A 15447-nucleotide genomic window follows, 5' to 3' on the forward strand; every position below is an offset into this window, starting at 1 on the left:
ATGAATAGGAAACAACAAAAGTAAGAAAAATTATAATTCATTCATAAGCCCACCACCCAGATATAATCACCTTCAACAATATTTCGGTACATACCTTTCCATACTTTTTAATAATATAGTTACACATTATTTATTTTGTAAATATATAGAAATTATACAGCCCTGACCTGTTTGGCTCAGTGGCTAGAGCGTCTGCTGCGGACTGAAGGGTCCCAGGTTCGATTCTGGTCAAGGGCATGTACCTTGGTTGCGGGCACATCCCCAGTAGGGGGTGTGCAGAAGGCAGCTGATCGATGTTTCTCTCTCATCGATGTTTCTAACTCTCTATCCCTCTCCCTTCCTCTCTGTAAAAAATCAATGAAGTATATTTTTTTTTTAAAGAAATTATACCTATTTGTGTATAGACATTTTAAAAAATAGAAATAAAATCTGTATCTACTATTTTACATGTTCCTCTGCATGCTCCCTTTTTTCCTGGTAAAAAATCAAATACACATAATTTTACTTCCAGTCATGACAAGAACCTAAAGTACAGATTTCACTCCGTTGACAAGAAGGGTGTGCCGGGGCTCTTACCCACAAAGCACTCACTGTGGAAATGAACATGTGGTATTTGTATTCACAAGGCAAAGTGGGCCAACAACGAACTGCCATCCCTAACATCAGAGTATCACAACCAGATAAAGCATCATGACTGAGCACCAAACCACTAGGAAAGTCATTTTCTAGCCAGGTAAGTCCCCTCGCTTCCCTTTGCCCAACTTGATTTTCACTGTGGGTATTATCAGCATCAAATTATTTATCTTCTCTCTGCCCCAACTTTAAAATCAAAGCCTTTTTTCTCTACTAGTACATAGCCTCAAAAGACCAGCCTTACTAAACTCTCATGAGCCCTTAGCTTGTCGTAACTTCCATTGTCCTCTTCCTAAGCTTCTCATTCTCTCTATCTCCTACCTCTGAAGGCACAGAGCACATCAGAGGTGTACCCATGCCCAGCACCCAGGCACAATGAGGTCCCTGCCCTTGAGACCTGACAAAGGGAGCCCCCTCTTTCAAGCTCCAGGCTCCATACTGACCTGCTAGAGCAGGGCACTGGGCTTGCTGAGATTCTGGCTGAAGCCTCTCGGTTGCTCCTACTGTAGCTCATCAATTTAACTAAAATAATCCACTAATTCCAAATACTCTTATAGGTTGTTCCTTTGTAACTAAAAATAAAATATCGCAGCCTACACGAGGGCCCCTGTGTTGCTTTTATCATTCTGCTTTCCTTATGTATTTCCAGTTCCCACTCTCTTTTCAGTCATGTAAACCTCATGTGGATTCATCTGTATTTCTTCGTCCATCTCTCAACCACTGAAAACATAGAGAAAACTCTGTGGTGTGTTTCATCCTTTAAGACAAGTTAAGGATCTACCTGATTCAAGAAGCTTTTTTTTTTATTAGCATCAATTACAAAGGAAATACTGGTCTCATCATGATTGCAGCCTCACCTCAGGGGCACTTGCTAATTACATGTAGGCACACCTGACATCAAGACACACAACTTGCCCTGACTGGTTTGGCTCAGTGGATAGAGCGTCAGCCCGCAGACTCAAGGGTCCCAGGTTCGATTCTGGCCAAGGGCATGTACCTTGGTTGCGGGCACATTCCCAGTAGGGGTGTGCAGGGGCAGCTGACCGATGTTTCTCTCTCTTATTGATGTTTCTCTCTATCCCTCTCCCTTTCCGTCTGTAAAAAAATCAATAAAATAGTTTTTTAAAAAAAGAAAGACATACAACTTTAGTGAGCACCTACCAGTATCCTTGTGACACTCCTAACTCCGTGTCAAATGAGACTGTGCTCATTGTTCCTGAACCTACTTTCCACTGCTTCCTCAATACTCGGGCAGGCGCAGCCACATCTACTCAAACTCGGGGCTCCTAGAACGGAATCCATCATCCTCCCTGTCCCCTCCATGTGCTCCTGCAGCACCTCTCCCTACACATCTACCCGTCCTCTCACGCCAGACACCACACCTCACAGACTCCTCTCCCTCATACTCTCCAGTCAGTCAGTCAGATCCTCATTCAAGACATATGTACAAAGTATTTATGTGCCAGGCACTGGAGCTAGGTCTTGGGGCTAAAACTGAATGAGGACAAGGAGCCTCTGTGTCAAAGAGGAGACAGTCTGGTCACCAGTGAGTCACTAAGTCCCAACAATGTTAGGGTCTGAAAATCTCTCATATCCATTCCCTGCCCTTCACACCCCATGTGGCTGATTATGGCTACAATGCCATCCACCCCTGCCTGATTCACAATGGCCTTCAGGCTGGTGGCTCTTGCTACAGCAGGCTTCATTCCAGTGCAAGCTCACAACACTCCAGTCTTTCCAAAACACACCTCTAATTTCGCTGCCTTGTGTAAATCCTTCAAAGGCTCCTCCACTCACCACAGGATGACACAAACTCCTCAGTATGTTATAGGAGGCTTTTTGTGATCTGATCCCTATTGACCTCTAAAGCCACTCTCCTACACACACTATAGTCACACTAATCTCCTGGGAGAGGGGAGAAGGGACAGGGAGAGAGACGAAGAGTGGGAGGAGAGAGAATGTGAGCAGCTACCACCAAATCCTGACAAATCTGCAGGTTTTCCCACACTTCAGACTTTTCCATATGCCTATCTCTCCCAATGCCCTAATTTCTTCCATACTGAGCTCAAGAATCACCTCCTATGTGAGGCCCTGAAGCCTAAGGGATGTTCTCTCCCAAGTCAGCCAGCCTGAAACCCATAGCTTTCACACAGACTATCAATCCCTCTCTCTGGCCATTATAAACCTGCATCAAACTGCTTACACAGCTGGGTAGTGTGTACACATATACTGTGCAGTCACTGGGGGCAATGCTGTGTGCTGTGTCTCCCAGACATCTGGAGCACAGCCTGGCCAACAGAAGCTGCTCAGTCCATGTTTGCTAAAGGAATGAAATTGCTTCCTTTGTGTCTCTTTCCCTGAGATGATTAACTGCTGCTTCCAATGAGACAGGTTCTTCCTTTGTCTCTGTAAATTCTCTGAATAGAGTTCTAATAACCAAATCTTTTATCTAAAAAGTATGTTTTATTGATTTTTTTTTTTTTTTAGAGACAGAGGAAAAGAAGGTAGAATCATCAATGATAGAGAAACATTGATTGCCTGCCTCCTGCATGCCACCCTCCACCCCTCCACAATCCAAGCAAACGCCCTGACTGGAATCGAACCAGCAACCTCCTGGTGATGGGAGGGCGCTGAATCCACTGAGCTATGGTGGCCACAATCAAATCCTTTTCATAGATGGAAAAACAATTGTTACAGAACTAGCCGCATGTATGGCCTTATTTGTTCCTTCAACCTCCTACAGCCAGGCTAGTCCTTCACAACACAGCAATGCCTAACCTTCCCACCAGTTATCAAAACAAGAGGTACATATTCCTGACTTTCATTCATTCAACAAATATCTATTGAAAAATTGGTCTACTGCATACCATGCTCTTCCTTATCCTTCAAATTCCTGTTCTAGGTATAAATTCCTGCTCTCATGAAACTTACATTCTAGTGGGATAAGACAAACAAATACGTGTACCACCAAGAAGAAACATAACACAAGTGAAAGGGATCTGCGTGCACAAGTGCCTCCAGTTTGCCCTCTCCATGAGACTGTCTTTCGTCCTTCAAGCAAGAATAAAGTATTCATTGGCAAAATATTTAGCACTGACTAAGAATCTATGTGATAGTCACTAAAGACCCTAAAATTAACAAGGTAAATAAGTCACACCTGCAAACTTCAAAAAGCCCACAGTTCAAATAGACATGTATGTTTATTTCACAAACATTTACATAGAACTATGTGTCAGGCACTATACTCCGTGTCTTATAAAAATCAATTCATTGCCCTAGCTAGTTTGGCTCAGTGGATAGAGCATTGGCCTGTGGTCTGAATGCTCCCTGGTTGGATTCCGGGGCGTGCAGGAGGCAGCCCATTCATGATTCTCTCTCATCATTGATGTTTCCACCTCTCTCCCTCTCCCTTCCTCTCTGAAATCTATAAAAATATTTTTTTAAAAATCAATTCATTTCACATTACAGCCCTATGAGGCTATACATAAATGGGCACTGAAGTACAGAGAGGTAAAGGAACATGCCTGAGGTCACACAGTAAGTTATTGCCAAGACCGGAGCTGGAACACAGTCTCTGCTTCTAAACACCGCCCCTGGGTTATGCCACACAATCGTTAAAAAGCAATCTCTCCAAAGCAATAAAGATACGAACAAGGAGCTAAGGTGCACAGAGTAGTGGGAACCCAGGAGAACAGGAAAGAGCTCAAGAGGAAATGATGCATAGACATGCAATATCTGCACAGTAGAGGTACAGACTGCAACCCTGCTCTTTCACGATGGTGCATCCTAGGAGACCCCCATCATAACCTAGGGGATAGCCTACGTATCCTAAGAGAGGGGGAGCTGATTCATTTGCATTTCCTGCAAGTACCTGGCACACCTGTAAGTGTTGAACAAAAACAAAAACTTGCGGAACGCCAGCAAGGAGTGCCCGGCTCATTGGGTCCTTCAATGAGCGCAAAGGAAGCCTTGTGACCTGACCCCGCCTCCGAGGTCCCAAAGCACCCAAGCCGCTCACACTTGCCCACCAACGGCCCTGGGCAGCCCCGCACAAGGGCGGGTGGCGGCCGAAGGAAAACCTCCGGTCCGGCCCTCGTCACCGCAGGCCCCGCCGCCTCCCCGCACAGACTCGCCCCACAGAAACCCTCTCCGTACTACCTCCAGGCAGGAGCAAGGAGGCGGAGGCCGAGGCGGCCTGGGTGACCGGGATGAAGGGCACGTTGAAGGTGAACTCCGTGGCCGAGGATGAGAAGAGTAAATTAGTGCCGGACGAGGAGGTGGAGGCGGCACCACCCCCACCGTTAGGTTTCCTCTCAGCCATGGCTGCGGCCCACCACCCGTTACACGTCTCGGGAAGCCGGTGCAGCGCCACCGGCCGGAAACCAGTCACACTCGGGGCCAGCACACTTCCGCACTTGCGCACAAGGGCCGGAGCTTCGGGCAGTTGGTCTGCGGCCGTGTTCTTGCCCCTACGTAGCGCCGCCATAAAACAACATGGTGGCGCGGGATTCACGCCCGGATTCTTAACCCGCGGCTCCCTCCACGACTACGGAAGCGGGCCTGGAGGCGGGGCGGGGCTGGAGGCGGGGCGGGGCTGGAGGCGGGGGCGGGACTGTAGGCGGGGGCGGGGCTGGAGGCGGGGCGGGACTGGAGGCGGGGCGGGACTGGAGGCGGGGGCGGGACTGCAGGCGGGGGCGGGGCTGGAGGCGGGGCGGGGCTGGAGGCGGGGGCGGGGCTGGAGGCGGGGCGGGGCTGGAGGCGGGGCGGGGCTGGAGGCGGGGCGGGGGCGGGGGCGGGGCTGGAAACAGAGGAGCAGTTAGAGGCGGTTCTAAGGAGTCAACCCACCGGCCCCGCCCGGACTCGTTGGAGGACCCTGGGGCTGCCTGCAGGACCTGGGGGACCAGTGAAAGGCTGGGTTCCCTGCTCAGCAGGTCCCTGGAGCTGCAGGGGAGCGCGGAGGGTGCTGTGCGCTGAATGGGGGCTCCAGAGGATAGGAGAGGCTGCCACATTGGTGGGGTGGCATCAGGGCCTTGGACCAGGCGGTACCCGAGCAGAGCTGTGTCTCAGGGAGCGAATGCAGGAAGCCAGCGGGTTTGTAGACCCCGAATCAATTTCTTTTCGAGGTAAAACAAACTCTGCCTGGGGAGGCAGGCGGCGGAAGCCAGACCCAGGAACAATAATGGTGCTTGTAATGAAGCCACAGACGCGAGGGGAGGCGGGCCTTCTCCACAAGAGGCCCTCACCCCAAGGCAGCCGGGCTCCGCCAAGGTCATCAGCTGGGAGGGATCGCGGGACCAAGAGTGCTGCCGCCCAGAGCCACTGGTGCAAGGACAGGGCCCCTGTCCACCGGGGTGGAGGGGGGAGAGTGGGGGGAAGGGGGAAGCTCATCAGAGCAAATGGCCAGAGGGTGAGGGGCCGCTCACCCAGAGGTCACAGGTCAAGGAGCCACAGGCTGTGGGCAGCCCAGGGTTCCATTTTTAGTTCTGCCCTTTTATGCTGTGTGCCCTGGAGGAAGTTGCTTGCTCTCTCTGTGCTGCAGTAGCCTCATCTGTACAATGGACCACAGCCGCTCCTCACAGGAGTGTGGGTTGCCCTGAGGGCTTTCCGCTTCCTAGTCAGCACCCCCCCGCCTCCCCTCCCCAGCCTTCCAGGGGCATCACAGGCCCCTCTGGACCTCTTGCCTGGGCTCTGAACGGGCCCCTGCGTTCCTGTCTCCTGCTGTCACCGTCCCAGCAGGAAAGAGATGGCCTATGCAAATGATTTTCTGGGAGGACTTTGGCAAAGAGAATGTTGACAGGTGTGAGAGCAGGGGCAGACCGCCAACCAGGGAGGTGGCACCCCGGAAACAGACCATCCAAGGTCTCGAGGGGGCAGGGCCACGTGAACACGCCAGCATAGGCACCACGAGCAAGGATGTAGGGCCACGTGATCAACCAGAATTGGGCACAGGAACAAGGGGGCGGGGCCACGTGAAGATTGAAGGGATGAGGCCAGGAGCCCCAGAAGCTGAAGAGGCAGGAAGGACCCTCCCTGGAGCCCTCAGAGGGAGCACTGCCCCGGACACCCTGATTTGAGATTCTGGCCCCGGAAGGGGGAGAGCACATGTTCCTGTTGGTTGAGGCCAGTCTACAGTCATCGGAGCAGCAATCCCAGGAAATAGACCCTCCTTGCCCCTCCTTTAGGGGCTTTGACCTGGTTCTGGAAGCAGCTGAGCCCTGTGCCCTGGCAGGGGGACCCCTAGACCTCTCATCGCAGAGCTCACAGGGAGATCCATCCCTGTGTCTGTGCGTCAGTGCTGCCTCCTGCTCCCCCGGGCTCCTGGGCAGTGACAGTGCAGTGGGCGCACCAGGACAGCCTGCTTGGTGGGAAGCACAGGCCACATGGCTGAGGGACTCCCCGCCGCCTGGCCCAGCCCCCAGCTGCAGGATGATGCAGGGTCCTCGCCAGCCCTGCCCTCACCCCCAGGCCTTCCCCGCAATGAGTCCAGCCTGGGCCTCCGAGTCCTGGAGCACCTGTGTTGACAGGAGCCAGCAACTGGGTTGTCGTACCCATATTCTAGACACCAAAACTGAGGCTCAGAGAGGGGAGCAGAGGGCCCTACCCCCAGCCCACCTCCCCCTCCACTCAGCCCAGCTCACTGGTAGCTCCCCCAGCTGACACCTGGTTGCCATAGTGTCAGAGGAGGAGGAGGAGGAGGAGGAGGAGGAGGAGGAGGAGGAGGAGGAGAGGGGATTTTTGAGAATCCAAAAATACACACTAGCTGGCCCCTCCTTCCTCATCCCTCTCCAGCTTCAAAGCCTCCTTTTGTGCAGGTAGGCTGGGGCCTCTTCCTGGCCAGGCAGCCTAGAGCAAAGGAGGTCAAGGAGGCAGAGGATCCAGGTAGTGGGTTCTGGGACCCCAACCTCATCCAGCAGATCTCCTGGACCTGGGCCCATCGCCCTCCCACAGTTCCCAGACCAGGCGGGCTCTTTCCTGCCTCCCTGCCTCGCACATGCAGTTCCCTCCACCTGGAATGCCCTTCCTCGTCCTTCAGGTCCCAGCTCGGCTCTGAGTCCCCTATAGAACCTTCTCCGAGTCACTTGGGGCTCCCCCTGCATTCTGCATTCACCCCAATCAGTCGTTTTTTGGATGACGCTCTCAGGGGGCAGTGAGGTGTTGGGGTGCCAGCTTTGCCTTTGTGCCCCAGCCCCTGGCACAGACAGGTGCTCAGTAAATCCGGGAGGAAGGAGGGAGAGGAGGGAGCAAAGAAACACCTCTCATAGGATTGGAGAGGATCTGGGCCGTGAGCACCTGGCACAGGCCTGGGCACGGAGCAAAGCCCACTCCCTTCCTGCCGCCTCCACCTGAGCCTGGGTCCCAGCACCTTCTGCCTCCTCCGATTTGGAGCCGGCTCAGGGGTCGTCTCCACACCCGCAGGACTGTGTCTGTTGCCCATTTGGATGTGAGGTAATGACATCAGGAGGCAGACGGGCACTTGGCTTTATAAGGAGCTGGTGTGTTAGGGAGAAAGGCCTCCATTCTCAGAATCCTGAAATCTTGGACTGTGCAAACCTGCAAGGGCTGATCTTGAGCAGGGGTTTTCAAACTGAATATTTTCAGCAAACAAAGTCTTACCTGAGGCCATTATATAAAACTAGAGGCCCAAAGCACAAAATTCATGCAAGGGGATCGATCGGCCCTCACAGCCCCGGCTTCGTCTGGGAGGTCATTCGGCTGTCCGGTCCATCTAGCGCATTAGGCTTTTATTATTATACTTTGATGTAAACTAAGTTGCTTAGGGCAAAGTGGTGGGTGATGAGGGTGAATGGGAGACTGGACCAGAGTCCCCTTCCCCTGTAGCTTTGGGTTCTGGGCAGACGGGGGCGGGGGTAGGGGTGGGGGGGTGTTGGGGTTTGTCCTGGTGGTGGGGTGGGGCTTCTAGGAGAGAGGGAGAGCCCTGTGGAGAGAGAGTCCAGGGATGACATTTACTTCTGTACTAACTGGTACAGAAGAACTTCAGTATTTTCAGAAATGCGTGATCATGTCCGTGTGGCTGGGCCAATGAACGCATCTGTCACAGCAAGAAGTCAGACTGTGCACACAAAAATGAAAATATGTCCTTAGAGAAAATCCTAATGACTTCAACCTTTAATGTTGTCACAGCTTGTCTTTTTTTTAATCTTTAAGGGATATTTTAGGGGAAGTGTCTCTTGTCTTTCTGTTTTGTGAAATTCAAGTAAAATTAAATTTAAAATTGTATCTGAAATATGATTGTTAGGGTTTTATAAAAGTATCTCTACCCATCTGTTCATTACCCATAATTCTCTTTTTGTATTTGCATATTAACTTGTCCAAAATTGTGTTCACCTAATGTGATTGGTTATTCTGGCTGGTGGGAGTGGGGTTGTGTTTTCACTTCCATCTTTGGGATGTCAGCATGTTTGACTGAATTCTTTATAATAGACGATGTCAGTTTTTATTTTAGTGTGATTTTCTCTTAATAAGAAACACAGGAAGAAAACATAGCAATGACCTAGTCACTCAACAAATATTGATTGAACAACTTGATGCCAGACTGCCATGTTTACTGATAACTAGGTTTTTGGTTAGCACAACTTGTAAATCTTTTGTCCTAGCTGTTCCTGCAATTATCATATGCTGCCACTAGATGGCAGTAGGCACAGCAGTATTTTGGGAGGTTTGCTCAGATAAGACGTTGAATTCCAGATTTGTAAGTTCTCATTGGCAATTTGTATTGTTGTTAATTATGTCTATTGCATATATGTTTTAAATCCCACAACATATTATTTAACACAGTCAATGTTTATTTATTTTTATCTACCTTTTAGTTTGTCACTCTCTATTCTGACTGTATTGACTCCCTTCATCTGGATAGTTTTCCCTCTGCCTGATGAGCGTTTGATGTGTATTTTGAGTGTGGGTGAGCGGTGAGAAACCCTGACCCTCTTAGTGATCCAAAAACATCTTTATTTTGTGTTCCCTTCTGAAGGGTTGTCTAGCCTCATGCTTCTTGCTCCATTTAACATAATTGTGTCTTTTCTGCTGGTCACTGTTAAAATCCTCTCTTTAACTTCATTTCCACCGGATCGCTCTCCCCTGGTCCCTGGAGATGCTTGGGCTGCCCTCCCTGGATGTGCCTGAGTGTCCCCCGTCATAGGGACTGTGCACAGTGACACCCCCTAAGTGGGCATGACACATGGGTGCTTGCTTACTGACCCCCACCCCACCCCCACTGTGGTCACAGCATCTTCCTGCTCTGTGGGGTCTCTGAACACAGACCTGCAGGTCCTCCTCCAGGGTCAGGTCCCAGAACCCTGAAGCTTGGAGGCCTCAGTCCCTCTTCCCCGCCCCCACAGGACATCGGTGGGAGACAGTTCTGTCCACCCCTCCTGGTCCTGCCCGCCTACCTGGCCCTGTCCCGGACCCGACCACACCTTGACCAGAGAGGTGAAATGCCGCTTGTCCCTTCGTCCAGGGTGGAGCCAAGCGAGGTCCAGCCTGTTGAAGCTGTGGGTCTGGAGGAACAGTGGCACCGACTTGATGAAAGTCCCATGACTGTGGGTGTTGGAGGCTGTTGTGGAAAATCTAGGAATGAAATCACCACTGAAAAGTGCTTAGTGCTGAGACGCTGGGCACGGTCCCCTCTGGGGGGTTTCTGTACCCCGAGGAGCAGGAGCCTGAGCCCACATCCCCAGGAGACACAGCCACAGTGGGACCCACTTATAGTCAAGTTCTTTGGAGCCAGATACCCCTGGTTTCCAAGGGAGGCTCAGTCACCCACTAGCCAAGCCACTCGCACAGGTTGTAACCTGGGTCTCAGTGAGCTCATCTGTAAAATGGGGATACATATACTCTCTTGGTGCCACTGTGAGGATTGCATGTGAACATGTGAAATGGCTGGAAAGGGTGCCTGACACTTAGTAACCACGCACTAAATGGGAGCTGCTGTGGCCGTGCCCCGCCCCCGCCCCCCCCCCCCCCCCCCTATGCCCTGCTCCCACGCCACCCACCCCGGGAAGTCCTCCCAGGCTCTCCACCCGTTTCCCATTCTTTCCACCTCTCCCTCCGTCCAGCCTCAGGTCTGAGGTGGTAAAAAGGAAAGATAAGATCCACTGTCAGCTGTTGTGCAACTCTTGGCAAGTCCCTCTGGCTCTGTGGGCTCCCGTTTCTTTGTTGTACATGAGGTGGGACCCTGATGGCCATTTCGTCCCCTGTGCCTAACCAGTCTGGGGTCCTGTGACCCTCATGCCTCCGAACTCCTAGTCCATCTTCGTCTGGGGAGGGATCCTACCTTTGAGAACCGAAGTTCCATCCTCCCACGGACAAGAGGGTCTTCAGGTTGGGGTTCCTGTGGGGCAGGAGGAGGCGGGAGGCAGGTGGCATAAGTGCTGAGACACCGGGTGGCCCCAGGTTTGGCTTCCAAGATCCTTCCAGCCCTGAGATTCGGTTTCTAAGACTCAGGTGGGTTGCCTATCCCCCCCCCCCTCCTCCCGCCCCAGGATGGAAAATGGAGCAGCAGCAAGGTCCATGCCCCCGAGAGACGCCCTCAGGGACAGCGACAGTGACGGGAGGCCTCCCTTCTCAGAGCTCAGTGGTGCCCTTTTCTCCAGCCGCCTCCATCAGCACCTGAAGCTCATGCTCACAGGCCACCTGAATGGGTGCTACGAACTGAGGGAATCTTGGCTCCACCCATTGGGCCTTGGCCTATCCCAGTGGAAGCCCGTCTCTGGGAATCCCATACCTTCCTCTTTTTGGTGGAGGTTCTCTAGACCCCGACCCTGCCACGGACTTTAGGTGCACAGGACCAGTCAGCCAAAAGGCACAGCGTGCGTAGGGAGCCTGGTCTGTCTTTCTCAGGAGTCCCAGCCAACTCCAGGCGCTCCTCAGAGACCCGGCTCTCGCTTTAGCAGGGAACTGTAAGCACTCACATGCCCCTGCTTTTGGGAGTTCTTATTCTGCGGACCATCACTCACTTCACGTTACTGGACCCCACTCCCCTGTTGTCTCTTGATGAAGTCCAGGCCCTCAGTCCAACCCTTGGGTTCTTCGTATGCGTCTCAGTGTGGCCTGTGCTAAGCCTCCCGTGGGAACTATGACCCTGAGAACTGTCTCCATGGTGGGCACAAGGCAGAGAAGATGGCTGTGCTCTCCTCCACCTGATTGACGTGATGTTTTGTGTGCTTTCTGTCTGTTTCCAAGGCACAGACAACAGGTTAAGCCACAGTAGGGCCAATGTAGTTTCCCACTGGAATGGAAGAAGAAGAAATTTTACCTTCCCATCCTTTGCTCCACTTCAAATAACACAATAGCTAGAAGAACTAGGAAAGATAGGATGACAGGGAACAGGAAATGGCCACAGGAGTTCTCTGGGACAATTCACTGAGTGGCCCACTTATAGTCATGTTCTTTGGAGCCAGATTATTATGCGTTCAGAGATCATAATAATCTGGCCACTCAGTGTATAATTGCACTATAGAATGAATAGTGCTCAGCAAGGAAAAACATAAAGGCTATATGAGACAGGCAGAATCTTAGACAGTTAGACAGTCGGATCTTTGGACAGATGTGGCAAATGTAGCAGACCAGATGGGCAAGTGTCTTGTCCTTCTCTGCCGGGTGGACCATCTGAGACTCTTGGAGAGACAGGAAGGAAAGGAGAACTCGGATGCTACCTGGGAGCTGTAGGGGAGAGGAAGGGGTCAGGGCCGAGCCACAGAGGCCTTTTCTGGTTTGTTTACATACCTGGGATGGTGGTCAGAAGCTTCCTCGCCCTCATATCCTCTCTGACTGGGATTGGTGTTTCTGTTCTCATGTCAAGTTCTGGGAGAGCAGGCAATCCAAGCAATAATAAAATAATCTATATTAATAAAAGAGTAATATGCTAATTAGACCAGGAGACCTTCCGTACATCATTCCAGACAAAGCTTGGGGCTTGGCCGGCCTGCAAACCACCCCCAAATGGCCCTCATCCCCTTGCCCAGGATGGCCATGTCCCCCCCAGTGGGGACCCCCACTCAAAGGGGGTGTGGCCAGCCTACAAACGGCCCTTGACCCCTCACTCAGGCTGTCTCCACCCCTAGTAGAGATCCCCCCCTTATGTGGGCATGGCTGGCCTGCAAACTGCCCCAGGCCCCTTGCCCAGGCTGGCCCTGACCCCCAAGGGGACCCCTACCCTGATCCGGGCCCCCCTTCAGGGCAAACCAGCCAGCCCCCAGCTGTGCACCAGGCCTCTATCTATACTAATAAAACGGTAATATGCTAATTGGACCACACATCCTCTGGACAAAGCCATGGTGGCGGGACCAAGGCAGAGGCCAGTACGGGAGAGCAGTTAGGGGGATCAGGCCAGCAGGGGAGGGCAGTTATGGGGAATCAGGTCGGCAGGGGAGACCAGTCAGGGGGATCACGCCAGCAGTCAGGCAAATAGTTAGGAGCCAGTGGTCCCAGATTGAGGGACCCCTGTGGGATCAGGCCTAAACTGGAAGTTGGACATCCCCCAAGGGGTCTTGTATTAGAGAGGGTATAGGCTGTCCTGAGGGACACTCCCCTCCTGTGCACAAATTTCATGCATCGCACACTGCACATATCTTATTTTGAAGTAAAAAAAAACAAAACGGCAAAAACACCCGCATGTGGCCCGCGGGCCGTAGTTTGCTTGCTGTTGCAAGTGGTGTGCTTTCCTGTTTCTATTCCTTGTCTGCCCATTGTTTTTTGTATGTCTGCCTGAGGTATGTGTGCTAACAGCTCCAACCCCCCCCCCCCCCCCCTTAAGTCTATCCGTGTTTCTGCTGTGCAGTTTTCCCTCGTTCCTTCTGTTCCCTTCCCCGAGTGCTCCCATGGGTGTAGTAGACCGCCCCCCCCCCCCCCCCCCCCCCCCCCCCCGTCTCCCCACTTGCTCTTCAATGGTTGTGCCAGCACCCTTTGTGGCCATAGCAACCTGCTTCTGCTGACCTCTATTTTCATGGGCTTCTCAGACCTGGGCAGCTGCAGGAAGTCTGTGGGCAATAAGTGCATTTTCTGTTTGCACAGTAGGGGAGCAAAGCCCTCCACCTCCCCAGCCCTGATTGATGGCTGCTCTTGCCGCTGTCCAGCAGCTGAAATCCTGGCACTGCTTTGTTGGATTACACCCCACCCATGGAGGCTGTGTTCCAAGCACCCCACCTTTCCGCCCAAGGTTTGTAGAGGCAGTGGTAGTTAGTGCTCTCTGCATGTCATGGCAGTAAACCCAGACCTCCTCGATCCCACCAGATCTCCAACAGAAGTGTTGCCCCTTCGCCTCCCACCCTTGGTGGCACTGCTGCCACCCACAGGCCCGGCTGTGGGAACCATCCCATATCCCTGCATTACTTGTGTGTGCCTGCTGAGGTAGGTCGCTGATATTTTGGTGATCTGTCAGTTAGGTCCAATGTCTACTACCCTGCAAACTGTGATTGTGTCTGCATGTGTGCTGTCTGCTACCGGACAGTCCTGAGTGTGCTGCCCTGCCCTGGCGAAAGGAGCCACTTCCAAGAGCATTGATCGCTGCGAAGACAAGTGCCAGGGCTGTTCTAACCATGTTTTTACATTCACAGTGCTGACCGGGTTTCCAGAAGAGGGGCTATTCTGCCCGTTCATTTCAACCCATCCGTGCAGGAATGATTTCTGCCACTCCACCCCCCCCCCCACCCCTGTTGTTCCCGCAACTCATCCCCTCAGTGTATCTTTTTCCCCCAGCCCCCCATGGACTTTCGTGTGAGCGTGTGCCCGCTGTTGTTTACTGCTTGTGTCAGATCCGTGCATTCAAATAAATCTGCAAATACATATGTGCAAGGTGATTGAGTCAAGTTTTGTCTGTGCCCTCAACCTTTACCTCACAACTGCCCACAGACTGTGGGGAGCCAGCAGGCACCCTTTTTTCGTCATGCAGTCTTCATGGGTTGTCTGCCAGGGTGCCCTCGACATGAGTGTCTTTGATTTTCCTGACATCATCCCTGAGCTCTCCAGCTGTTTGCTCTTGTGTGTGCAGTCCTTCCCTACAAACTCCCAGGGATTCTTCCCACCCTGCCATAAACCCACCGAGATGTTATCAGTGAGGATAGTGTTGGTGTCCCGCTCCCTATAGGGTACCTCTTGCTGTGTGTGACTCATGAGTGTTCCTCTTTTGCAGCAGAGAGCTGCCACCTTTTTCTCATGATCCAAGTGCTGTTCTACTGGGTGTTGCCCCACAGCTATTGCTTTTGTCTGATACCTTCACCCACTCACCACGTGTGCCCCTGCCTCCCCCCAAAACACGCACCGCATTCCCTCACTTTTTTGGCTGCAGTCGCTCCCTGTTTCCTCCCAGTATCCACCCTGTCACATGCCATGTCCCCCTCCCCCCAACATGTTGGTCGGAGTTGCTCATCCATGAAGAAAGCATTGACACTCACCACACCAGGGTGCTGGGGCTGTGGACGGGGGGACAGAAGAGTACTTGTGGCGCAAGGTGGTGTGAGGGGGACATGGCAGGGAGGGTTATGCAGGGCTAGGGATTGTGGAGAGTCCGGGCAGGGTGAATGGGTACTTTCATGTCCATGTGTCCTTTTCTCAGCTTTTGTTGAGCGTGTATTACTTATGAGCTCCTTGGATTCTGTGTCTGCAGTTGGATGGTGATGCGTGGCGCTGTCCGTCCGTATGCATGCCGCTCAACAGTCGGGTTGGTCAGCCGTGATGGATGTGGTGTCCGAGCAAGATGCGCCTCCACAGCCTGTCCTCCAGTCATCTGTCCCCAGCAGCAGCAGCATGGTCTCCTGTCTTTCTTTTCCCTGTGCAGCGGGTGAGCGTTTCATGAATATC

The 15447-nt window shown here is 52.5% G+C and overlaps 1 protein-coding gene across 2 annotated transcripts in view; it reads right to left on the reverse strand.

Annotated features, from left to right (window-relative positions):
• SEC23IP (SEC23 interacting protein) overlaps positions 1 to 5133 on the reverse strand; it is a 37498-nt gene extending 32365 nt beyond the window's left edge. The window contains exon 1 of one of the 2 annotated variants that reach the window (XM_054728672.1): positions 4792 to 5133. In XM_054728672.1, the coding sequence (XP_054584647.1) occupies positions 4792 to 5119 (328 nt within the window). In that variant the 5' untranslated portion in view covers positions 5120 to 5133. The remainder of the gene's footprint in view (positions 1 to 4791) is intronic. The other variant, XM_028136363.2, reaches the window with a different exon arrangement.
• Positions 5134 to 15447: the final 10314 nt, after the last annotated feature.

This window comes from Eptesicus fuscus, chromosome 17, assembly GCF_027574615.1.
Source record: "Eptesicus fuscus isolate TK198812 chromosome 17, DD_ASM_mEF_20220401, whole genome shotgun sequence".
NCBI classification, from domain to species: domain Eukaryota; kingdom Metazoa; phylum Chordata; class Mammalia; order Chiroptera; family Vespertilionidae; genus Eptesicus; species Eptesicus fuscus.